Genomic DNA, 27,728 nt, shown 5'->3' with positions numbered 1-27,728 from the left:
AGTGTACCGGTTCAAGACTAATTAGTAACATGATTCAGGGGGAGCTTCCTAATTGGATACAAAATTAGCTTAACAGCAGGAGACAGAGTGGTAGAAGGTTGCTTTTCAGACGGGAGGCCTGTCACCAGCAGCGTTCCAGAGGAATTGGTGGCATAGTAGTCGGTGAAGGTTTTCTAAGATTACAAAGGGATTTTGATCAAATGAGCTGAAAAATGCAGATGCAGTTCAATTTGGAAAAATGCAAGGTATTGCATTTGGTACAACAAACAGGGGCAGGGCTTATACAATTAATGGTAGGGCCCTGGGTGGTAGAACTAGGGGTTCAGGACATAATGCTTTGTAGTTTAAAAAGGCATTTAGCATGCTTGCCTACATTGCTCAGTCCTTTGAGTATAGGAGTTACGATGTCATGTTGAGGTTGTACAGGAGGTTGATGAAGCAAAAGTGAGGACTGCAAATGCTGAAGATTAGAGTCAAGAGTGTGGTGCTGGAAAAGTACAGCAGGGTCAGGCTGGAATACTGAGCAGCTCTGCTTGCCCTGCTATAGGAAGGATATTATTAAGCTACAAAGGGTTTAGAAAAGATTTACCAGGATGTTGCCAGGTATGGAAGGTTTCAGTTATAAAGAAAGGCTGGATAGGCTGCAACTTCTTTCACTGGACCGTAGGAGGTTGAGAGGTAACCTTACAGAGATTTGTAAAATCATGAGGGGTATAGATAGGGTTATGATAGGTGTATTTTCCCTAGGATGGGGGATTTCAACACTAGGGGGCATATTTCTAAGAGGACAGGAGAGAGATTTAAGAAAGGGGCTTTTTTTTTACACAAAAGGTGGTTTGTGTATAGAATGAACTTCCTGAGGAAATGACCGATGCGGGCACAGTTACAATGTTTAAAAGAATAAGCCAGGTTTGGAGGGATATGGGCCTAGAGTAAGCATGCAGACTAGTTTAGTTTGGGATTATGTTTAGCGTGGACTAGTTGGACTAAAGGGTCTGTTTCTATGCTGTTTGACTCTATGACTTTGTTACAGAACTTAAACGTTGCCAAAATGAGACAAAGTTGAAGGCAAATGCACCCAAGACTGAAATGCCAAAATTAAAAAATTAAAAACAAAGCAAAATTTCCACAGCATGAGAAGTGGCTGTTGAAATATATTGGCATAGATGCAGCAAGAAGGTAAGTGTCTTTGTTAAATTCAAAGCAGGCAAATTGACTGATTGCATTCCCATGACAATGCCCTGACCAAAGATTGGCTAGCTCCATAGACCTTTCCTTCAAAATCTGATGAACGAACATATTCCTTTTACCCAGAAATAACAGAAACAGGTGAAGCACAAATGAGTAACACTGCAAAGTCAACTGATAATCTTAAATTGGTAACTCTTAGTGCAGTAAGAATCATTTAGTAAACACTGCCCTAATAACAATCATCTCTAATTTTGGACACAAAGGGTGGAATATACCCCTTTCAGGTTTGACTTAAGAAATGGCAAGCAAGGTGGAAAAGCACATTGACCTTTTTGGTTCTCATTCTCAACACAGCATCATATCTAAGCTGGTGAATTGGCTATTAATATCAAAAGAGGCCACACACAGTATTGCCACTATTATGTCCAGGTTCCCCAATGTGTTCTAGGTCCAGATGGGTTACCCAATCATTAAAGCTCCTGTGCTAGAAGGGATAAAGGGAAACATCTAGCCCCTCCGCTCGTTGCAGTAAGGGGTTCCTTGCCTTATGTAAATGCCTTTCTCTCAGACCAAGTGAATTTTAGCATGAGCCTATTTAGTTAGGCTTTCTTGAGTTAACAAAATAGTGAGTTCATTAGCCACCACTTGAGCAGAAATAATAATGCAACATAGATTAAGAAAAAGAAGTCCAAAAAAAAATTTAAAATACCAGATTTATTTGTTAAGTGTAGATAGTATAAAATTCTTTTGTCTTGGTTCCTTTCAACAATGCCTGGCTGTTAGCTTTATGACTGTGCATCTTTTGTAAAGACACCTTTTTCTTTATACTGGATGTTAGACTAAAATGGGAAAAGCTCTGCTTTAAACCAAGGACCGTGGAAGGAGCTGCTGAACTTTTAAAGCAAGTTATTGAAACACACGGTGAGTTATGTTTATTTCGTTCATGCACTCGGTGAAGATATCCAATGTGCCTCAGTGTGTGCAGAGCAAGCTTCATCCAGGAACAGACTGCTGATTGTACAAACTAATTAGGTTAAGTTGCAGAGGCCAGGAGCCAGCAGCATGACAACAACTCTAATTGAATTTTGGAGATGAGGACAGTACCTGCATGAACAGGATGGAGGCAGAAGTCTCTAGACTACAAGAGAGTCAGTCTGTTTGTCTCTCTTTCTCTCCAAAAAGGAGTTTGGAGAACAGATGATTATGGTAGAAGCAAAAGGAATACCTCTTTGAATCCTGTGGACTGACGCTATTGTACTTTTTTAAAATTTCCCTTTTAACCATAATATCCATGTTTGCTTATTTGCCTGTGTGGATATTTAAAGAAGGGGGTTTGTGTTTCATCTAGCAGAGCTGTGATGACAATTTATACATTTCTTTGCCTGCAGTTAAAACAAATGTAATAAATAACAGCTCAGGTTCAGTGCAGAAGCATGTTTAATGACTGTTCCCAAGCTGTGGCCTACACACACACACTAACATATCACACCACAAACACATGGGCAGACAAACAAGAAATTTGCAGTCGGTTTTTAGCCCCCTTACTTGCATAACTCTGAAAGAGTAAAACAAACATAACTCTGCAAGAAATGCCTGCCTGCTAAGAGGGGTGTGGGTAGTCAAACTCTTTTGTCTTCCTGCTTAATCTATTTGAAGTTTCCTGACACTGCATGGGTACGACATTCCATGGATCCACACAAGATTCTGTCAGTCACTGAATTTACATCCCAAGTCAGCTTTTGGCTGCAGCTGTCCTTTCTTAAAAGTATATTGCTTTAAGTTCAAAATTCAACATTTCCATATGTACTTCAAGGTTCCGATCGATCATCTTAAAAGATTTTTGAGAAAAATTATAGATTTCCTTACAGTTTAAGTGGATAACACACTTAAAACTGAATGCACCAGCTTGCTCAATCATTTGGTCAATTCATGCTGTGCAGAATCAGTCATGGTGAAAAGACGACTTAACGGGAAATAGATTTTTTGTACCTTTTAGTGGCCCACATGTGAACATAGTAAGGAAGGATGATGTCTACCACACAGACTGCCAGACAGGCCCACTGGCTGAGAAAAAGGACAATTTACAATTTTGATTGTTCTTTTCAATTTCTGTTGAAGTGCATTTTTCATAATGTTTTACTTAAATATGCACAATATGTAAATTAAACCTTAAGGTGCAGAACTGACATGTAAGAAAATTGATTACCACTTCAAAAATTACCATCACCAATGCCAAGACGAACAAGAAAGGAAATAGATGAAAGGTATAAACACAGATTGCTGCGCTCTGTTTGTCCATCACCATCCTACCTCTCAATACTCCTTTCTAAACCTATTTACTCAGTACGTAGACCTGCTGAGGATCTAAAGGATTTGTTTTGAAAAAAAAATGCAATTTTTAATTACAAGATCAACACCTAAGAAATCTTAGAATAATTAATCCATGAACTGTAGTATATGGCTGCTTGCTATTTTTGCAAAACAGCTAACATAGCCAAAGATAAGACAAGACATTTTAAGTACCACCAAATGTGGTGACCTCTCCAAAATTTTGAATGGTTTCTTTCATGCTAAACAATTGAAAGACTAGAAAACATTGAGTCCTCAAAACGTAAGTACAAGTACAGCACTGTTTGCAGAGTATCAGAGATGACAGTAAGCTTTCAGTCAGAGATATTGCTGTCTACTAGCATTAACTGGTCCCTGTTGTGTTTAATGATATCGACTCACATTCCAGGGTCATGACTGGCAAGCACCCTGGGGGTCATACATTTGGATGGCCAATTACCTGAACAATGCCCTAAGTGTACAAGCGGCGCCAAAACGTAGTGTTATACATTTTTTAAAAACTGAATTTCATTACTGCTACTGGAATGTCAAAGAACCAATGTTATTTTTAAATAGCGACATAACATACATGCAAAGGTCACAGTAGCTAGGTGAACATATTAACCCTTTGCTCAAGCTGTTCAGTAATTTATTAAGGAAATACATGAATGCAGAGTGACTGCAAGCTCATCACAATTACTGAACTTCCAGTGTATTTAAGTGCAATGCTAATATTGTACATAAAAGATTGAGGACTAAGTTTCTAAAGAAAGTCAATAAGTAAAAAGCATATTGCAAATTTATAAACTGACAGCAAATTAAATGTTCCAAAAAAATGGGAGGGGAGAGGGAGAAACACAAAAACATAGTTCAAACGATACATTTATGCAAGTTTGACTCCAGTTCAATAAATTGAAAAACCCTTCAATGTTAAAACATTCTTGACAGCATCAATTCAATAAATATAGATCGAAATCAATCGTGTCCTTTTCTCTGGCTAAAAATGCTGCAAAGAGTCTAACAATTTAAAATTAAGGTTTGACCCATAATGTAAAATGAAATTATTGGTTTCTACGACATGCAACTTTGAGAGCAATTTAACCTTGCAGGTTTTCTGCATGATTAGATAATCTAAATAGAAATAAATTTTAAATTATTACTTTGCTCAAGGGAATTAACCCTTCCAGATTTTGTGCTGATGGCCAAAGAAAAGCAAAAACTTGATTTTAACAAAAGTCCAGAGGGTTAAAGGACATTATTTCCCAGGAATGAAATTTATACAATGCTTTCCATTCTAAACTAAAACTATCAGTTGTTGTTCAGGGCTGTCTCTCTCACCTCCGTCAGAAACTGTGTGCTCCAAGTCCCACTCCAGAGATTTCAGCACTATATCCAGGACAAAACCTGAGGTACAGCAGCAAGGGAGAACTGCACTGTTCCATCCATCAACAATGCTTTTTAAAGTGGGCGGCACAGTGGCACAGTGTTAGCACTGCTGCCTCACAGCGCCTGAGACCCGGGTTCAATTCCCACCTCAGGCGACTGACTGTGTGGAGTTTGCACGTTCTCCCCGTGTCTGCGTGGATTTCCTCCGGGTACTCCGGTTTCCTCCCACAGTCCAAAGATGTGCAGGTCAGGTGAATTGGCTATGCTAAATTGCCCGTAGTGTTAGGTAAGGGGTAAATGTAGGTGCATGGGTGGGTTGCGCTTCGGCGGGTCGGTGTGGACTTGTTGGGCCGAAGGGTCTGTTTCCACGCTGTAATGTAATCTAATCTAAAAATTGCTAAAATGGATTATCTGATCACTTATCTCATTCATATGTTTGAGTGCTTTCAGTATTCACTGCAGTCGGTCACATTTCCTACATTAGAACTGTCGAAAGGATGTTGTGAAACTTGAAAGGGTTCAGAAAAGATTTACAAGGATGTTGCCAGGGTTGGAGGATTTGAGCTATAGGGAGAGGCTGAATAGACTGAGGATGTTTTCCCTGGAGCGCCAGAGGCTGAGGGGTGACCTTATAGAGACTTCTAAAATCATTAGGAGCATGGATAGGGGAAATAGACAAGGTCTTTTCCCTGGGGTGGAAGAGTCGAGATCTCGAGGGCATGGGTTTAGGGTGAGAGGGGAAAGATACAAAAGGGACCTAAGGGGCAACTTTTTCCACACAGAGAGTGGTGTATGTATGGAATGAGCTGCCAGAGGAAATGGTGGAGACTGGTATAATTACAACATTTAAAAGGCATCTGGATGGGTTTATGAACAGGCAGGTTTAGAGGATAATGGGCCAAACGGAGCTAGGTTAGGTTAGGATATCTGGTCGGCATGGATGAGTTGGACCGAAGGATCTGTTTCCATGCTGTACATCGCTATGAATCTATAACTGTCACAACGCCTCAAAAAGTACTTAAGTGACTGTTGTGCTTTGCATCCCAAATATGGTTACACACTTTGTTCATTCTTCATTAAGTTTATTTTGGCAAATTATTCAACATTCCAATTCCACTACAATTTCACTCCTCGATGTGGAAAATTACCAACAGATCACGTAAATGAAACAAATTATGAAAAATTTAGAAAAACTTCTTGCAAAATCTCAATTTTGCTATTTGAAAGTTTATACTTTAAACTGACCTTACAGCTGACGTGGAAATATAACAGACTGTTATTGAGACATGCATGGAAACTTAAGTTATGTTTTTTAAAGTGAAAATCGCAGCCACAACATTACTCATCTTCTATAGTTGAACAATGCAGAAATGATTAGCTTCCTCATTTATTAATTTATTCTTTACTCATGATCAATCACACAAGATCAATCACACAAAACATTATTCAAGATCTTTCGCTTTGTGATCAAAGCTTCTTCCATGCATAATGGCCCTGTATGATTAGCGTACAAGCATTTATGGAAGGAAATCTAAAGGGATCAAAAAATAAGAAATACAGATACAATCTGCTGCATGAGAAAATAAATTTCTTGGGGGATTACAGTCAGCCATTTACTTTCCAAAACAGCTGTTCCATAATGAAATCCAACAAATAAGTCAATGTGTCTTTTTCAGAGGTCTCAGGTGACACTTGAAACTCATTTATTGTGATTGCTCATAAAGTGAAGCACAGCATTGACACATCTCTGAACCAAGAAATCTTTCTTAAGTTTTGTCCAAGATTTAAATGCCACAGAGACAGGTGGGGAGAGAATTTTGTGACATTCCTACTTCTCCCTACACGGTAACAGAATAATGAAAGCACTCTTCAAGCATACATAAAAAGTCTGCCCACCGAGACTGCAAAGATATTGCTGCCATCAGCATCAGCTCTTTGAAGTAGGTTTTGCCACTAATCTTGGCTGAAAGGAAACAACATTTGATCCCTCTCCCAGGAAACATGCCCACCAGAAAGAAGAGGCCAGTTTTTCAATTGTCACCGGAGTTGGGAGCAGTTGCAGGTGTGAATTTAAATTAGAGTTCCAGAAGGTGACATTATTTCTGTCATTTTCAAAAGGAAGGGGAGGGTGTTCTGAATATCAACACACATAACTCCTTGAGAAACTTGTAACAACAGGCTGAGGGCAAGAAACAAAAATGTTGAAAATGCCAAACTTGAACAGTTTACTGCACAGCTGCCAGATTCATGGCAGGCAGAAGTTAAATTTATTTTTAAATCTAAGGAACTTTCAGGAGCTGGATTTCTTGGGTGGTATCATGCTGGTTACTCTCCAGTTTGCCACTTCTCACAGGAGTGTTAAAATGAATATGTAACACCAAACTACAGAAAGGTCTAGTGGGGTGGGGGTAGACAGCCATGACAGAATAGAGAATGTGACGCTGGAAAAGGATAGCAGGTCAGGCAGCATCTGAACAGCAGGACAATCGATGTTTCAGGCACCCTTCAACAGGAATATGCATTCCTGATTAAGGGCTCTTGCCCGAAACGTTGATTCTCCTGCTCCTTGGATGCTGCCTGACCTGCTGTGCTTTTCCAGCACCACACTCTCTATTCTAATCTCTAGCATCTGCAGTCCTCACTTTAGCCAAGATTCAAGGTGAGGGAATTTGGGCAGTTCAAAGAGGACCTGACAGAAGCCAGATGCAAGTATAGTCTCTCCCATAAAAGGAGCAGTTAAGAAAATACATTATTTCAGTGAAACAGTGTGGTCCATGAAACTTCCAGACTACAAGTGCTTGATAAGAACTCTGCAGATTATTAAAAGACCGAGAAAGTCTAAGCTCTTAATTATATGTACATTTGAGGAATAGGTTTCACAGCCCTTAAGACAGAAACTGAGAAATAGTTGAGTCAAACCTACAGGTTCAACTGGGAAAGTAAAGTACAGTTAATCAAAAACCCGAAGGCAATAAAAAAATGACGTTGGAGAGTAAATTGGATTTTTTTTGCTGTGTTTTTATATCCTTAAATCTGTTATCTGCAGATAAGTTGGTTTGGTTTATTTTATTTTTATTTTTCTGTCATAAACTTGTTTCACTGTTAAAATCAAATCTGTAGCCTTGTGTGCTTCTGTTTCGGTGACCGACCACCATGATTTAATTCTGGATTCCAACATTACATCAGCTGAGATCATGACTATGGAACTATGCAGCTGAAGCAAAGACACCAATGGTGCAGCCATTAAAACCAGGTTGCTCCAAAGAATCAAAATTAGAGCCATGATGTGGAGGTCTCCATGTTGGACAAGGTCAAAAATCACATGTCACCAGGTTATAGTCCGACGGGTTTATTTAAAAACACTAGCTTTCAGAACTCACTAGCATGTGATGAAGGAGCAATGCTTTGAAAGCTAATGTTTTCAAATAAACCTGTTGGACTATAACCTGGTGTTGTGTGATTTTTGACTTCAAAATTATAGTGCAGATGTTTGAGAGTTGTTCGTATAGGGCAATATTACCAAGTTAGGAAAGGGCTGGTGTAGGGAAGGATTTGAAAACAAATTCATGTTTTAAACCAAGACACTGGGAGCTAAATGTAGGTCAGTGAGCAAGAGTGAGGTGGTGAATGGATCTGATGCATGGAGGTGGGTAGATAAATTTTGTGTTACTTCAAATTTCGAGAGCAGAATTTTTGAGAGCAGGAGGGGTTGAAATAGTCAAATCAAGAGGTATCAACGACATGGATGAAAGTTACGGCAGCAGCAGATGAGCTAAGGAGTGGAGTCACAATTTTGCCCCGCCGGTACAGTGTAGCAAAGACTGCCTGCAATAAAAACTTTTGTTTGCCTTTTTAATTACTCCCGAAACCTGAATGCTCACTTTGTGCAATTCATGAACCCAGATTCCTCTGCAATTTCTCACCACTTACATAAAAGTTTAATTTCCTATTCTTCCTGTCCATACTCGACAACCTCACATTCCTGAAGGGCTTATGCCCGAAACGTTGATTCTCCTGTTCCCTGGATGCTGCCTGACCTGCTGCGCTGTTCCAGCAACACATTTTCAACCTCACATTTTCCCCACATTCCCCAACGTTCAATATCATTCATAACTCTTCAGATACTGAAGTAGGCCATTCCAACAAGCAGCAAGATTTGGAAAACATTCCAGCTTTGACTGGGAGGTGGCAAATAAATAACATTCACACCAGAAAAATGTCAGGCAATGGCGATCTTCACAAAAGAAAGTAACCATCTCCCCCATGACATTCAATGCCATGCCATCATAGAATCCCTCACCAGCAACATGCTGGGGACATTTTGTTGACCAGAAATGTACATAGACAGCCATGTAAATAATAGGTTCTCTAAGCTGTGTCTGAGGACAGTGTGGCAAATAATTCACCTTCCAATTCCTTAATGTCCATCATTTAGAAGGTATACACTAGCAATGGACTGAAAATGGCATGAGGTCACAGTGAAACATCTCGAAGAAGCATACCTAGATGCTAGGAAATACCATACCTTCATAGAAAGCTGGTTTGCTCTGGTGTATGTTATTTCCAGCAGGTGTAATTAAAATAAGTTGAACAAGCTCCTATGTCTGGCATATATCTCTAAGAGAAAGGCAAGTGGACAAGTCATTGTGGGATCTTAATTTTGCCAAAAACTGGTTTGGTCATCTTAGTAGGTGGAAAGATATTTCATGTATCTTTCATTTAAATTAGCCTATGCCTTTTTCTTTGCAACTTTGTATCTCCCTGAATTTGCATATTAACTAACCTTTCGCAGACCTTTAAGAGTATATGCGCTCTCTGCCTTAGAACAAAGCATCATACAGTGTGGAAGTTCTCTGTGGGTCTGTGACAAAAGCTTTACATCCCTAGTGTTTTATTTTAACACCGAATGACATTAAATAATTTGCTAAAGGCAACACAAAAATACAAGCCTTGTTGTGTTGGAGATAACTTTTGTCACTTTTATCTCTTTTCGGGAATTTCCAAAATTGCTGTTAAAGAGAAACGAACTTTTTAAAATGCATTGCAGCAGACATTACGTGAAAGCTCCAAACATATCAACCCTTGAATAGTGTCAATGTTTAGGAGTTCTTCACAAGGGCAGCTAGAACTCTAACCAAGATAGATTTATCTTAAACTGACAGAAGAACTGCTGAACTGAAGTCTTAAGTGATAGCTATACCCAGCACCTCACCTGCAGTTCAATGATTAACATACATGATTGGACATTTGATTGTTAAAATAAAAGAAATAATGGCATTGATGAAGTTCATTTGCAAGGAATGTTTATTAAACTGCATAATAATAGGATTACAGATTTGCGTTTTCAGATGTGATTGCGCCTGGTAAGATCGCTAAACTTTATAACTAGTGAAATACGGTGAAAGGGAAGTTCTTTGTTGACAGTTGCAAAGTAACTGCATGGCTAAGTGCATTTCTAACTGAACTTAAAACAAAACTTCCTGAATACAAAGGGGGTTCTGCCCCCAGGCTCTTTTCTAACTGTATGACTCAAAATGGAACAATGGAGAGGATAGTCACGTGAGAACACTAATACATATCTGCACAGAAATAGAAGGCTCATGAGGACTTAAAGTCACTCCAAAAATGGTATTAATCAAAAGGCAGCGCTTCTCATTTCATCTTCTGCTGCAGTAATCTTACTATTGGCACAGCAAAGGTAACTAATAAAAAAGTTACTGCTCAAAAACAACAGATTTAAGGTCACCATGAGAAGTTTATTACTAATAAAATGCTGCAGGCAACTCCATCATTACCAGGAAACCATCATACTTTAAATTAAGACTTCTACAGTTTGAAGATGCCAATACTTGGGATGGGTTGCAGAACCAAGAACAATCCAGGCAGAACAGCCAATGTTTTCTTTCAGTGAGAGAAGTTAATATGATCGTAGCCACGTTGAGATGGTTAGAATGGATACTGAATATAAAGCTTATAAAATTGCAAGAGAGATCATGAATGAAATTTGTTTTTATTTTGGATTATACCCTTCTGCTGCTGACCATGAAGTACAGTTCACCTTGAAAGTGATCATACAAAATGTTTTTTTGCAGTTCAATGATTAACATACATGATTGGACATTTGATTGTTAAAATAAAAGAAATAATGGCATTGATGAAGTTCATTTGCAAGGAATGTTTATTAAACTGCATAATAATAGGATTACAGATTTGCGTCTTCAGATGTGATTGCGCCTGGTAAGATCGCTAAACTTTATAACTAGTGAAATACGGTGATTACCAACCTTGCAGTGATGATGGGATCACCAATTACCTGTTATAAAGGTCTGAGTTCATTGGGCTGTCACTGGGAATCGAGTGGTAATTGATGAGTGATGAGCTAACACTCAAGTATTGTGGAAATCACAAAAGCAAACTAGCTTAATTTGAAGTTTTCAGAGAGCATTAGTATCAGCTCAAGAAAGCCCAATGCTAATATTCTTTTCACACATAGTTGAAATAGCACAAAGATTTTTGTTCTTTGTAAGTCTTATTTATGCTTTTATGTACTGCTTTCTTTAGTATTGTTGCATTGAGGAGATTTTGATATAAACAGCCATCTACAATACTTGGACTGTAGACTTTTCCACTCACAACGTATATTGTTATTGGAATGCTAAAGAAAAGTCAAGAAACTGTTCTGACATGATATATATAATTCAGATGTTTAACAATCAACAGAATGTATCAATTGTGTTGTGTTAAATACAATTAATTCTATATTACAGAAATGTAATCATAATAACACTAAGCTTATGGTAACAAACCATGGACTGGGCATTTCAGAAGCCCCTTATTTTTGCAACAAACCACTAGAAAGCGTACACTAATATTATTCAAACACAAAAGCAGTGAATCTGCATTACATTTACCTGTAATGACATTGATATCTGGATACAGATTTTCAGATAAGCCAACAGCTTTACTATCACGTTCAAAAGCTTCACGAAGTTCTTTCTTAACCGCTGCAGAGCCACAAAGACGGTAAAGGCCCACAACCTAGAAAGAGTCAAAGAATAGTAAACCACAGCTGCTTTAGATTTTAAAGTAGTACACATGACATTATAAGTACTTCTGCCAGAACAGTAAAGCAATCTCAGGTTTTCAAAAATTACATTCGTCAAGCTCCAATCATTGTTATTTTGAGCTTTTTGAAGAATGCTGGCAAGAATAGGAAGTTAAGCAGAGTAAGTTCAGAAAATGGGGAGTTATTAATAAAATTGTGGAAAGATTATAAAATTATGGTCAATATTCATTTCCATTCACCTATAAATACCACACATTTCCAGTGTAATAAATATTTTCATTAGTTGTAACTGCAACTCCATGTTTTCCAATTGAAGTGCAGCATAATAACACCGGAGTTGGAGTAGGACATTCCAGCCCCTCAAATCAGCACCCACATTCGAGGTGATGGCTAATGATCAAGGTTAATATCATTTTCCCACCCTAGCTTGTACATCTTTATGGCATAAGTATCTGGAAATCTAATCAGTTTCTATCTTGAATATATTCTATGACTGAACTTCTACAGCCCTCTGGAGTAGAGAACACAAAAGATTCGCCATCCTCCAAGTAAAGAAATTATTCCTCATCTCAGTCCAAAATGGCTTGCCCCTTATACGGAGACTGTGGCACCTGTAGTTCCGAGAGGGTTATCCTTTTTGCAGACAGCTTTTAAGAATTTTCCAACTTTCAATGAGGCAACCTCTCTAAATTCTACAGGAATCACAAAAAAAGGGTAGAATAAGAAGCAATATTTCCAGAAAGTAGTTTCCAGAAATTATAAAGGCATCTTAAAGTACTCCAAATTTCCTTTCACCCTGTGTGAAATAGCAAAAATGTTACACTAATATAAGACGACAGTTTTTCCAAGCCAAGAAAATAGTTGTTTCACCCAACTTTAACTTAATTTACATGAATCACTTTGGCATTGTTTTCTTCAATTATAGCTTAAAATGCTTGAATGGAGTGTTGCTTAACACTGATATGGATGTCAACCCAACTGCTAAGCTACAGCGGGCAGAATGACAGTCGAATTTTCCTGTGAAATGTGGCCTCTGCTTGTGCCCTTGTTTCTGCAATCAGAATTACTATTCATGCTTTTCATCTAGGTCACACAAAAGGAATTCACAACCACATAACCTCGAAGCTCCATCGATTCTGCACCTGGAAATAAGTCGGCCATGCCTTTACCAGACTCTCTCCATATCCCCTCCCGGGAGGATCAAGCAATAAATTAACAGTTTGTTAAGATGGAATTTGGCAAAGTCCTCCAAGAAATTCAAGAATGAAGCAAATGGGAAAGCATATAAATTTAGAGGTCATTGAATAGTTCTATACTAATTGGATCCTATACAACCAAGCATCCCTCTAGAGCTAAGCTTGTCAATTGTCATTAAAAGGTCATGGCGACCTGGATCATTAGGTTAGTCATTCTCAGATTACAATGCAACATTTTAAAATAATTTTCAGAACATTTTCTACAGAATTAACAAATCATATTCTGACTCAAATTTCATCAGAATTGGCTAGCAGTAACTCAGCAATCCACAAAATTGTTCCTCGCTTCCAGAAGGTCAAGCTCATGTCATCCAGTAGACACATTCTTTGAATATTTCACTTAGTTATGTGTGGATGTGGTGTACATGCCAGAAGCTCAGAAATTTAAATAGTTTCTCAAAATTTTTAAAAATGTATTCACATGATGCAAATATCACAGGTCAACCAGCATTTGTTGCCCATCATGAATTACCCTGAAGGAGGTAACGGGTAGACCACATTTTTGAACCCCTGCAGGTCATCCTATATAAATACATGCATAGTACTGTCAGAAAAAGAGTTCCAGATTTTTGAACAATGAACTGTGATCTAGCTCCAAATGAGAATGGAGAGAAACTTGCAGGTTCCCTTGCATCTGCAGTCTCTGTCCTTCCAGGTGAAAGGGATTACAGATTTGGAAGATTTGAAAAAGGTTGGCAAATTGCTGCAGTAGACAATACACACTGCGGCCACCTTGCACTTGTGCTGCAGGAACTGCCACTGAAAGCACTCTGTCCTGATTGATGTTGAGCTTCAAATGCTGCTAGAGCTGCTCTTATCCAGTTAAGTGGAATGCATTCCATCACACAAACAATTTCTGCTTTGCAGGTCATCAAGTTTCTGGGTTGAAACTTTATTGCTGGAACAGCACAGCAGGTCAGGCAGCATCCAGGGAACAGAAGATTCGACGTTTCGGGCACAGGCCCTTCTTCAGGCCCTTCTCCTGTTCCCTGGATGCTGCCTGACCTGCTGTGCTGTTCCAGCAATAAAGTTTCAACTTTGATCTCCAGCATCTGCAGACCTCACTTTCTCCATCAAGTTTCTGGGGTCAATAGCAACCCCCAAGGTACTGATGGAACGGTTAATCTGTGATGGTGACACCATTGAACATAAAGGAGATGTTTATGTTTATGTTTATGCTGAAGACGATCATTGCCTAGTGATGTATGAACGTTACTTGTCACTTTGCAGGATGAAGCCTAAGTATTGCCCAATATTTGCATGTGGGCACAGACTTTTTCATTAGCTGAGAAGTGACTCTAAGTCACGAATGGTACAGAGCACTATGCAATCATTCATACTTCTAATTTGTGATAAAGGAAGGTCCCTAATGAAGTTGCTGAAGACAATTGGACCCAAGACATTATCAAGGAACTCTCAGGGTGATGTCCAGGGATCAGGCTGATTATCTTCCAACAACACAAACCATTTTCCTTCGTCCTAGGCATGACTTGAGCCATTGAAAGAGTTTCGGCTCAACTCCAACTGACTTCAGTTTTGCTAGGGGTCCTTGATACCACATTTTGTCAAATGCTACACTGGCGTTAATAGTGTACACTCACACTTTTAATTTTGTACCAAGGTTGAAATAAGATCTGCAACCAAGCACCTCCAGCTTTACACAAATTTAGCATCAATAAGTAGGTCATTGCTATGAAGTACTATTTCCTCAGCAATGTCAATGAAACACTTTCAAAGATTTTCTGATGACTGAGGGTGGAATGCAGTTGCCAAGATTGGATGTCCTGCTTTTTACATTAGGACATGGGGGAAACGACCATGGCGATTCATCGTATCTCTACCTCTCATGATTTTATAAATCTCTATAAGGTTACCCCTCAGCCTGCTATGCTCCAGAGAAAGAAGTCCCAGCCTATCCAGCCTCTCCTTATAATTAAAACGCTCACGTCTCGGTAACACCCACGTAAATCTTTTCTGCATCCTTTTCAGTTTGCAAAACTCAGCAGATGGAGCACAAGATGGGAAAATGCAAGATTATGCACTTTGGCAGGAAGAATACATGAGCTAAATATTATTTTAAGGGGAAAACTGTAGGAACCTGAAGCACAGTGGGATTTGGGGATCCTACTGTATGAATCCGAAAAATAAATTGCATCCAAGTTTAGAAGGGAATAGTAAAGATAATGGAATGTTGGCTTTTATTTCAGGGCGTATTCAGGGTAGATGTGGATAGGTGGTTTCCCACTGTGGGAGAGTCTAGGATCAGGCAGCATCATCTCAGGAGCAAGGAGTTGCCCATTGAAGGAGCATCATACCAGACTTGACTCTTTTACTCTCCACAGATGCTGTCACTTTCTCAAGTAATGTGTGTTTGTCATAGGTTTCTTTTCCTTTCTCCTCAAAGTATAAAAATTAGACATTTCCCTTTCATAAAACACTGACTCTGCCTGATCCAAGAGTATCCTACAAACTGTTTAATGCTTACTGTCATCATTCTTGGAGGGTATCTTCTAAGATTAATCTGATTACATTCATTCACATCTGTACTGCCCATTTCGAAGGTAACTGTCTTTTACATTGGAAAGAATTTGTCTTTGATGTTTTGAATGCAGTTCCAAATTTTAAATTTTAGTTCAGAGTGAGGAAAGTGGTATTAAAATTGCAAAGCTTAAAAGCTGGTAGGCATTTTTGGATTGAGTTAGACTTTGACAATGGTTTGACAGAGCAACAACAGCATATGCATGCATGCTCATTAAGTGTCCAGTAACTATATATCCAGCTTTGTAAAAGCTACATGGAAAATGTCACTGAGAAATTCAAAATTGACTTGGGTGATTTCAATGCTTAGGCTAAGCACTTTGTTTTCCTATCAACAGGGAGAACATTCTCAATATATTAGGAATCACTTTCAAATATTATAATTACGTGCTGAATGACTTCTTATACCAGCATGTAAGCCCTTATTCTTTTGAATTGTTGAATGGCAATGATGCTGGTAGCATGAAGAGAACAGAAGGGATGGAGCAATGCATAAACTCACACTGCACATAATGTTGACAGCACTATCAAAAAAATAGAACATAGAACATTACAGCGCAGTACAGGCCCTTCGGCCCTCGATGTTGCGCCGCCCTGTCATACTAATCTGAAGCCCATCCCACCCACGCTATTCCATATATGTCCATATGCCTGTCCAATGATGACTTAAATGCACTTAAACTTGGCGAATCTATTACCGTTGCAGGCAAAGCATTCCATACACTTACTACTCTCTGAGTAAAGAAACTACCTCTGATATCTGTCTTATACCTATCTCCCCTCACTTTAAAGTTGTGTCCCCTCGTGTTTGCCGTCCCCATACTTGGGAAAAAGGCTCTCCCTGTCCACCCTATCTAACCCTGTGATTATCTTATATGTCTCTATTAAGTCACCTCTCAACCTTCTTCTCTCGAATGAGAACAGCCTCAAGGCCCTCAGCCTTTCCTCGTAAGACATTCCCTCCATACCAGGCAACATCCTAGTAAATCTCCTCTGCACCCTTTCCAAAGCTTCCACATCCTTCTTATAATGCGGTGACCAGAACTGTACACAATACTCAAGTGTGGCCGTACCAGAGCTTTGTACAGCTCCTGGTTCCGGAACTCAATCCCTCTATTAATAAAAGTTAAAACACTGTATGTCTTCTTAACAACCCTGTTAATCTGGGTGGCAACTTTCAGGGATCGGTGAACATGGACACTGAGATCTCTCTGCTCATCTGCACTCCCAAGAATCTTACCATTAGCCCAGTACTTTGCATTCCGATTACTCCGGCCAAAGTGTATCACCACACACTTGTCCACATTAAACTCCATTTGCCACCTCTCAGCCCAGCTCTGCATCCTATCTATGTCTCTCTGCAACCTACTACATCCATCGTCACCATCCACAACTCCACTGACCTTAGTTTCGTCCGCAAATTTACTAACCAACCTTCTAAGCCCGCTTCCAAGTCATTTATAAAAACACCGACCCAACACAGACCCTTTCCGAATGCCGCTAGTAACTGGACACCAAGATGAACATGTTCCATCAACCACCACCCTCTGTTTTCTTTCAGCAAGCCAATTACTAATCCAAAGAAATGGCAGAAGAATTGAATTGGTACTTCAGATCTGTGTTCACTGGGGAAGACACAAGCAATCTCCCTGAGGTAACAGTGGCTGAAGGACCTGAACTTAAGGGAATTTATATTTGCCAGGAATTGGTGTTGGAGAGACTGTTAGATCTGAAGGTTGATAAGTCCTCCGGGGCCTGATGTTCTATATCCCAGGATACTGAAGGTGGTGGCTCGAGAAATCGTGGATGCGTTGGTGATTATTTTCCAGAGTTCGATAGATTCGGGGTCAGTTCCTGCGGATTGGAGGGTGGCTAATGTTGTACCATTTTTTAAGAAAGGTGGGAGAGAGAAAACAGGAAATTATAGACCAGTTAGTCTGACCTCAGTGATGGGAAGATGCTGGAGTCTATTATAAAGGATGAAATTACGACACATAGTAGTAACAGGATAGGTCAGAGTCAGCATGGATTTATGAAGGGGAAATCATGCTTGACTAATCTTCTGGAATTTTTTGAGGATGTAACTCTGAAGATTTACGAGGGAGATCCAGTAGATGTAGTGTACCTTGACTTTCAGAAAGCTTTTGATAAAGTCCCACATAGGAGGTTAGTGAGCAAAATTAGGGTGCATGGTATTGGGGGCAAAGTACTAACTTGGATTAAAAGTTGGCTGGCTGATAGGAAACAAAGAATAGTGATAAACGGCTCCATTTCGGAATGGCAGGCAGTGACCAGTGGGGTACCGCAGGGATCAGCACTGGGACCGCAGCTTTTTACAATATATGTTAATGATAAAGAAGATGGTATTAGTAATAACATTAGTAAATTTGCTGATGATACTAAGCTGGGTGGCAGGGTGAAATGTGAGGAGGATGTTAGGAAATTACAGGGTGACCTGGACAGATTAGGTGAGTGGTCAGATGCATGGCAGATGCAGTTTAATGTGGATAAATGTATGGTTATCCACTTTGGTGGCAAGAACAGGAAGGCAGATTACTACCTAAATGGAACCAATTTAGGTAAAGGGGCAGTACAGAGAGATCTGGGTGTTCTTGTACACCAGTCAATGAAGGTAAGCATGCCGGTACAGCAGGTAGTGAAGAAGGCTAATAGCATGCTGGCCTTCATAACAAGAGGGATTGAATATAGAAGCAAAGAGGTTCTTCTGCAGCTGTACAGGGCCCTGGTGAGACCACACCTGGAGTACTGTGTGCAGTTCTGGTCTCCAAATTTGAGGAAAGACATTCTGGCTATTGAGGGAGTGCAGCGTAGGTTCACGAGGTCAATTCCTGGAATGGCGGGATTACCTTACACTGAAAGATTGGAGCGACTGGGCTTGTATACCCTTGAGTTTAGAAGACTGAGAGGGGATCTGATTGAGACATATAAGATTATTAAAGGATTGGACACTCCGGAGGCAGGAAACATGTTTCTGCTGATGGGTGACACCGAACCAGAGGACACAGCTTAAAAATACAGGTTGACCATTTAGGACAGAGATGAGGAGAAACCTCTTCACCCAGAGAGTGGTGGCTGTGTAGAATGCTCTGCCCCAGAGGGCAGTGGAGGCCCAGTCTCTGGATTCATTTAAGAAAGAGTTGGATGGAGCTCTCAAGGATTGTGGAATCAAGGGTTATGGAGATAGAGCATTGGAAGGATACAGGATTGCCAGAAGGGAGCTGAAGAAAGGGATTAGGAGAGCTAAGAGAGGACATGAAAAATCTTTGGCGGGTAGGATCAAGGATAACCCAAAGGCATTTTATGCGTATGTGAGAAACATGAGAATGACGAGAACGAGGGGAGGTCCGATAAAGGACAGTAGTGGGAGACTGTGTATTGAGTCGGAAGAGATAGGAGAGGTCTTGAATGAATACTTTTCTTCAGTATTTACAAATGAGAGGGACCGTATTGTTGAAGAGGAGAGTATGAAACGGACTGGTAAGCTAGAGGAGGTAATTGTTAGGAAGGAAGATGTGTTGGACATTTTGAATAACTTGAGGATAGACAAGTCCCCCGGGCCTGACGGGATATATCCTAGGATTATGTGGGAAGCAAGAGAGGAAATTGCAGAGTTGTTGGCAATGATCTTTTCGTCTTCACTGTCAACGGAGGTGGTACCAGGGGACTGGAGAGTGGCGAATGTTGTGCCCCTGTTCAAAAAAGGGAATAGGGATAACCCCGGGAATTACAGGCCAGTTAGTCTTACTTCGGTGGTAGGCAAAGTAACGGAAAGGGTACTGAGGGATAGGATTTATGAGTATCTGGAAAGACACTGCTTGATTAGGGACAGCCAGCACGGATTTGAGGGTAGGTCTTGCCTTACAAGTCTTATTGATTTCTTTGAGCAGGTGACCAAGCATGTGGATGAGGGTAGAGCAGTGGATGTAGTGTACATGGATTTTAGTAAGGCATTTGATAAGGTTCCCCATGGTAGGCTTATGTGGAAAGTCAGGAGGCATGGGATAGTGGGAAGTTTGGCCAGTTGGATAGAGAACTGGCTAACCGGTCGAAATCAGAGAGTGGTGGTAGATAGTAAATATTCAGTCTGGAGCCCAGTTACAAGTGGAGTTCCGCAGGAATCAGTTCTGGGTCCTCTGCTGTTCGTAATTCGTATTAATGACTTGGAAGAGGGAGTCGAAGGGTGGGTCAGTAAATTTGCAGACGATACAAAGATTGGTGGAGTTGTGGATAGTGAGGAGGGCTATTGTCGGCTGCAAAAGGACTTAGATATAATGCAGAACTGGGCTGAGGAGTGGCAGATGGAGTTCAACCCTGTCAAGTGAGAGATTGCCCATTTTGGAAGGACAAATAAGAATGTGGAATACAGGGTTAACGGTAGGGTTCTTAGAAAGGTGGAGGAGCAGAGGGATCTTGGGTCTATGTTCATAGCTCTTTGAAAGTTGCCACTCAGGTGGATAGAGCTTGGAAGAAGGCCTATGGTGTATTAGCGTTCATTAGCAGAGGGATTGAATTCAAGAGTCGTGAAGTGATGTTGCAGCTGTACAGGACCTTGGTAAGGCCACATTTGGAGTACTGTGTGCAGTTCTGGTCGCCTCACTTTAGGAAAGATGTGGAAGCTTTGGAGAGAGTCCAGAGTAGATTTACCAGGATGTTGCATGGAATGGAGAATAGGTTGTACGAGGATAGGTTGAGAGTGCTAGGCCTTTTCTCATTGGAATGGCGAAGGATGAGGGGTGACTTGATAGAGGTTTATAAGATGATCAGGGGAATAGATAGAGTAGACAGTCAGAAACTTTTTCCCCGGGTGCAACAGAGTGTTACAAGGGGACATAAATTCAAGGTGAAGGGTGGAAGGTATAGGGGGGATGTCAGTGGTAGGTTCTTTACCCAGAGAGTGGTGGGGGCATGGAATGCACTGCCTGTGGGAATGGCAGAGTCAGAATCATTGGAGACCTTTAAGCAGCAATTGGATAGGTACATGGATAGGTGCTTAAGCTCGGACAAATGTTCGGCACAACATCGTGGGCCGAAGGGCCTGTTCTGTGCTGTATTGTTCTATGTTCTATTTGAAGATCAATGCCAAAAGCTCGGCAATCTCTTCCCTTGCTTCCCAGAGGATCCTAGGATAGATCCCATCTGGCCCAGGGGACTTGTCTATTTTCACACTCTGCAGTATTTCTAATACCTCTTCCTTGTGAACCTCAATCTCTTCTAGTCTAGATGCAAGTATCTCTGTATCTTCCTCGCCAACATTTTCATTTTCTATAGTGAACACTGTCAAAAAAATAGCATTTAATTTTTCTCGAACATTGCATAACTATGGCTCTTGTGAACCAAGGTGGAGGCCGTCTGCCTCTGCTGGAAATAAATTCATTTCTAATTCGGGAAACCACCATAAAGCACTGCCTTACTTCTCGTGTGGCAGGAAGCAACAAACATTAATATCGCAAACAAGACTCCCGAATGGTATGTTGCCTCCTGGGTGCCAGGCTCAGGGATTTCTTGGATCAAGTCTACAGGATTCTTAAGGGGGGTAGAGCCAGAAGTCACGGTACACAATGGTTCCAATGACAAGCTAGGAAAAGGGAGGAGGACCTGAAAAGTTTTTTAAAATTCATTTGCGGGACTTAGGTGTGGCTGGCTGGCCAGCATTGATAGCCCATCCCTACTTGCCCTCGTTGAATCGAGGCGGTCCACTTCCTCAGGTTTTAATTTCTTTGTTGTGACTTTCTCGCAATTGATACAACTGTGTGGCCATTTCAGAGGGCAGTGGAGAGTCAACCACATTGCTGTGGTTCTGGAGTCACGTGTAGGCCAGGCCAAATAAGGATGGCAGATTACCTTCCCTAAAGGATATTAGTGAACCAAGTGGGTTTTTCTGGCAATTGACAATGGATCCATAGTCATCAGTTGACTCTTAATTCCAGATTTCTTTTTATTGAAATCAAATTTTACCATCTGCCATGGCAGGATTCGAACCCAGGTCCCCAGAACATTATCCTGGGTTTCTGGATTAATAGTCAAGCAATAATACCACTAGGCCATCACCTCTCCTAGAGAATATAGGGAATTAGGTTGGAAGCTAAAAGGCAAGATGAGCAGAGAAGTAATCTCAGGATTGCTACCAGTGCCACGGGCTAGTGAGGCAAGGAATAGAGAGTGAGTGCAGATGAACACATGGCTGCAGCGCAGGTGCAGGAGGGAGGACTTCAGATATGTGGATCAGTGGGATACCTACTGGAGACAGTGGGACCTGTACAAGATGGATGGGTTGCACCTGAACTGGAGGGGCACCAATATCCTGGGCAGGAGGTTTACTAGAGCTCTTTGGGAAAGGTTTAAACTAAATTGGCAGGGGAGTGGGAACCGGAGCTATGGATCAGATGATGGAGTAAGTAGTGAACCGCCGGATACAGCCTGCAGACAAACCAAGAGAAAGGAAAGACCATTGATAAGGCAAAGGTGCAGTTAGTATGATGGGTTGAAGTGTGTCTATTTTAACGCAAGTAGGAATAAGGGTGACGAACTTAGAGCGTGGATCAGTACTTGAAGCTACGATATTGTGGGCATTACAGAGACTTGGATATCACAGGAGCAGGAATGGTTGTTGAATATCCCAGGGTTTAGATATTTCAAAAGGAATGGGGGGGCGGGGGTTTAAAGAGATGGGGGAGTGGCATTGTTAATCACAGATATAATTACAGCTGCAGAAAGGGAGGTCAAGGAGGGTCTGTCTACAGAATCAGTACGGGTGGAAGTCAGGAACAGGAAAGGAGCAGTCACTTTATTGGGAGTTTTCTATAGACTTGCCAATAGCAAGAGAGATGCAGAGGAGCAGATTGGGAGGCAGGTTTTGGAAATGTGTAGAACTAACAGAGTTGTTGCCATGGGTTTCTTTAACTTCCCTAACATTGATTGAAACCTCCATGGTTCAAATAGTTTGAATGAAGCAGTTTCTGTCAGCTGTGTCCAGGAAAGGTTCCTGACTCAATATGTAGATAGGCTAACAAGAGGGGAGGCCATATTGGATTTGGTGCTTGGCAACGAACCATGCCACATATCAGATCTTTCGGTGGGAGAGCATTTTAGTGATCACAACTCTTATGACCTTTACTATACTCAAGGAGAGGGATAGGAGCAGAGGATATGGGCAAGTATGTAATTGGGGAAGGGGGAATTGCAATGCTATTAGGCAGGAACTGGGGTGCCTAAATTGGGAACAGATGTTCTCAGGGAAATGCATGACAGAAATATGGACGTTGTTTAGGAAGCAATTGCTGACAGTACTGGTCAGGTTTGTCCCACTGAGGCAAGGAAGGGATGGTAGGGTGAAGGAACCTTGGGTGACAAGAGATGAGGAACATCTAGGCAAGATGAAGGAGGAAGCTTACTTAAGGTTGAGAAGGAAAGGATCAGACAAGGCTTTACAGGATTAGAAGATGGCCAGGAAGGAACTGAAGAATGAACTTAGGAGAACTAGAAGGGGACATGAAAAAGTTTTAGTCGGTAGGATTACGGAAAACCCTAAGGTGTGAGGCACAAGAGGATGGCCAGAGTGAGGGTAGGGCTGATGAGGAATACTGGAGGGAACTTGTGCCTAGAGTCGGTAGTAGTAAGGGAGGTCCTTAATGAATACTTAGCTTTGGTATTTACTGCTGAGAGGAACCTTGATGTTTGTGAGGTCAACATGAAAGATGATATGATGATAAGATGACGACAGTAGATGATAAGAAGGAAGACATGTTGAAAATTGTGAAAAACATAAGGATAGGCATAAACATAGACATAAAGACAAATCCCCTGGGCCAGACAATATATACTCTAGGTTACAACAGGATGCGAGGGAAGAGATTGCTGCACCTTTGGTAATGAGCTTTAGATCCTCATTGTCCACTGGAGTAGTGCCAGATGATTGGAGGGTGGCAAATGTTATTCCCTTGTTCAAGAAAGGGAATAGGGATAATCCTGGGAATTACAGATCAGTCAGTCTTACATCTATGGTGGGAAAATTATTGGAGAGGATTCTGAGAGACAGGATTTACAATTACTTGGAAATAAGTAATAGTTTCATTAGAGATAGTCAGCATGGCTTTGTGAAAGGCAGGTCATGCCTCACAGGCCTTACTAAATTATTTGAGGATGTGACAAAACACATTGATGAAGGTACAGCAGTGGATGTCGTATACTGGGATTTTAGCAAGGTGTTTGAAAAGGTTCCCCATGGTAGGCTCATTCAGAAAGTAGTTGAGAGTGTGGTGCTGGAAAAGCACAGCCGGGCAGGCAGCATCTGAGGAGCAGAAGAGTTGACGTTTCAAGTATAAGGTCTTCATCAGGAAGTGCTTCACCATTCCTGATGAACAGCTTAAGCTCGAAATGTTGATTCTCCTGCTCCTCAGCTGCTGCCTGACTGGCTGTGCTTTTCCAGCACCAGACTCACGACTCTGATCTCCAGCATCTGCAGTCCTCATCTTTTCCCTCATTCAGAAAGTAAGGCGCATGGGATACAGGAAAATCTAGCTGTCTGGACCAGGATTGGCTGACCCATAGAAGACCGAGGGTGGTAGTAAATGGAAAGTGTTCAGTCTAAAGCTCAGTGCTCTTTGTGATTTTTGCAAATGACTTGGATGAGGAAGTGGAAGCGTGAGTTTGTCAATGATACTAAGTTTGATGGAGTTGTGGATAATGTGGAGGGCTGTTGCAGGTTGAGCTGATAAGTGGCAGATGGAGCTCAATCTGTAAAAGTGTGAAGTGATTCATTTTGGAAGGTCGACTTTGAATGCAGAATACAGGGTTAAAGGCAGGATTCTTGGCAGTGTGGAGGAACAGAGGGATCTTGGAGTCCATGTCCATAGATCCCTCAACGTTTAAACCTAAGCTGATAGGATTGTTAAGAAGGCTTATAATTTGTTGGCTCTCATTAGCAGTGGGATTGAATTTAAGAGCCGCAAGGTTCTACTGCAGATGATAACTGGCAGGTGGAGTCCAACCTGGAAAAGTGTGAAGTGATTCATTTTGGAAGGTTGAACTTGAATATAGAGGAACTTCAATTATCCGAATGCCTCGGGCGGGGAGTATTTTGTTTGGATAATCGAACATGCGGATAATCGAATGTCGGATAACACAGCTTAGCCAAGCAGCAGGACCCTGCGATTTGTTTGGATAATCTGAAATTCGGATAATCAAATGCCAGATAATCAAGGTTTCTCTGTACAGGGTTAAAGGCAGGACTTTTGGCAGTGTGGAGCAACAGAAGAATCTTGTGCTCCATGTCCACAGACCCCTCAACGTTGCCACCAAATTTGATAAGGTTATGAAGAAGGCATATGGTGTGTTGGTTTTCATTAGCAGCGAGATTGAGTTTAAGAGCTGCGAGGCTATGCTGCAGCTCTATAGAACCCTGGTGAGATCACACTTGGAATAGTGTGTTCAGTTCTGGTCGCCTCATTATAGGAAGAATGTGAAAGCTTTAGAGAGGGTGCAGAGGAGATTTACCAGGATTCTGCCTGGACTAGAGGGCATGCCTGATGAAGAAAGCTTGAGTGAGCTAGGGCTTTTCTCATTGGAGTGAAGAAGGATGAGAGGTGACTTGATAGAGGCGTACAAAATGATAAGAGGCATAGACTGAATGGATAACCAGAGACATTTTCCCAGGGCAGAAATGGCTATCACAAGGTTTAGGGGAGATGTCACAGCTAGGTTCTTTAAACAGAGTCGTGGATGCATGGAATACACGGTCAGCAGTGGTGGTAGAATCAGAGACATTAGGAGCATTTAAGCGACTCTTGGACAGACAAATGGAAGATTGTACAATGAAGGGTATGTAGGTTAGCCTGATCTTTGAGGAGGATAGAAAGCCAACACAACATCGAGGACTGAAGGTCCTGTACTGTGCTGTATTGTTCGATGTTCTAATATGGAATCAACTGCAGGTTATAGAAGAGAAAAAAAGCAAAACCATATTTTATCTGGAAAATAAGCTACTGGTATTAGAATAACATCTCTTAATTGTACGGGCTGGTCTATAAAATGTCTATTTGAACACAAGCAAGAATTCATTTCCACTGGACAGATTGCTTGTTATCTGCACAATAGGCTACATTTAAGTGTAACCAGATTAGGTGATATGACACCAAGTATCAATATCAATTTCCATGCAAGCAATAGAAGACTGCAGACAAGAGAGGCAAAATACATCATAGAACATAGAAAAGTACGACACAGAACAGGCCCTTCGGCCCACGATGTTGTGCTGAGGATTAATCCTAATTTAAAATAAAATAACCTAACCTACACACCCCTCAATTCACTGCTACCCATGTGCATGTCCAGCAGTCCACCGCGGGCAACGCATTCCATGCATTCACAACTCTCTGTGTAGAGAACCTACTTCTGAAGTCTCCTCTATACTTTCCTCCTAACACCTTAAAACTATGACCCCTCGTGGCAGTCAATCCTTTCCTGGGGAAAGGTCTCTGGCTATTGACTCGATCCATGCCTCTCATTACCTTGTAAACATCGATCAGGTCACCTCTCTTCCTCCTTCTCTCCAGAGAGAAAAGTCCAAGCTTAGTCAACCTGTCTTCGTAAGAAAAGCCTTCTAGTCCAGGCAGCATCCTAGTAAACCTTCTTTGCACGCTCTCCAAAGCCTCTGCATCTTTCCTATAATAGGGTGACCAGAACTGGACACAATATTCCAAGTGTGGTCTCACCAGGGTTTTGTAGAGCTGCAGCAAAACATTGCAGCTCTTAAACTCGATCCCCCTGTTAATGAAAGCCAATTTCTGGACAACCCTATCCACTTGGGTGGCAACTTTGAGGGATGTATGCACTTGAAAACCAAGATCTCGCTGTTCCTCCACACTGCGAAGAATCCTGTCTTTAATCCTATATTCCAACTTCCAAAATACATCACTTCGCATTTATCCAGGTTGAACTCCATCTGCCATTTCTCAGCCCAGCTCTGCATCCTGTCTATATCACGCTGCAGCCTGTAGTAGCCCTCAATACTATCAACGGCACCTCCAACCTTTGTGTCATCCGCAAATTTACTAACCCAACCCTCAACCAAGCCATTTATAAAAACTACAAAGAGCAGAGGCCCAAGAACAGAACCCCAACGGGACTCCACTCACCACTGATCTCCCGGCAGAATACTTTCCATCTACAACCACTCTCTGCCTTTTGTGATTCAACCAATTCTGAATCCACACAGCCAAATCTCCCTGTATCACATATCTCCTGACTTTATGAATGAGCCTGTCTTGGGGTACCTTATCAAATGCCTTACTGAAGTTCATATACACCACATCCACGGCTCAACCTTCATTAACTTGTCTCACCGCCTCCTCAAAAAACTCAATAAGATTTGTGAGGCATGACCTGCCCCTCACAAAGCCATGCTGATTGCCTTTAATCACATTATGCTTTGCCAAACTGTCATAAATCCTATCCCTCAGAATTTATTCCAAAACTTTGCTGACGACAGACGTAAGACTGACTGGTCTATAATTCCCAGAGATTTCCCTATTACCCGTCTTGAAAAGAGGAACAACATTCGCCTCCCTCCAATCCTTTGGTACGACTCCTGTGGAGAGTGAGGAAGCAAGATCTTTGCCAGCGGATTAGCAACCACTTTTCTCGCTTCCCGGAGCAGCTTAGGATAAATCTGGTCTGGCCCTGGGGCCTTATCAATCTTAATATTTGCCAAAATTTCTACACATCAACTTCATCAATCTTGATCTGTTCAAGCCTGTTTCCCAGCTCCTCAAAGTTCTCATTCACAACAAGGTCCCTTTCCTTAGTCTGGATCAGAGTGGTGTTGGAAAAGCACAGAAGGTCAGCATATGCTACTTTCTCCCCATTCCCACCCTCCTCTCATTTATCTCTCCACCCTTCAGGCACTCTGCCTCTTTCCTGAAGGGCTTTTGCCCAAAACGTCGATT

The 27,728-nt window shown here is 41.3% G+C and overlaps 1 protein-coding gene across 2 annotated transcripts in view; it reads right to left on the bottom strand.

Moving 5' to 3' along the window:
- syde2 (synapse defective 1, Rho GTPase, homolog 2 (C. elegans)) overlaps positions 1-27,728 on the bottom strand; it is a 170,203-nt gene that overhangs the window by 57,709 nt on the left and 84,766 nt on the right. For both annotated transcript variants that reach the window (XM_043698583.2, XM_043698582.2), the window contains exon 4: positions 11,817-11,943. In XM_043698583.2, coding sequence (XP_043554518.2) covers positions 11,817-11,943 — 127 coding nt within the window. The remainder of the gene's footprint in view (positions 1-11,816; positions 11,944-27,728) is intronic.

This window comes from Chiloscyllium plagiosum, unplaced genomic scaffold (genome assembly GCF_037043375.1).
Source record: "Chiloscyllium plagiosum isolate Xiang-an unplaced genomic scaffold, Cpla_swu_hap1 HiC_scaffold_9, whole genome shotgun sequence".
Classification (NCBI taxonomy): domain Eukaryota; kingdom Metazoa; phylum Chordata; class Chondrichthyes; order Orectolobiformes; family Hemiscylliidae; genus Chiloscyllium; species Chiloscyllium plagiosum.
This window is presented reverse-complemented; position numbering and strand designations above follow the sequence as displayed.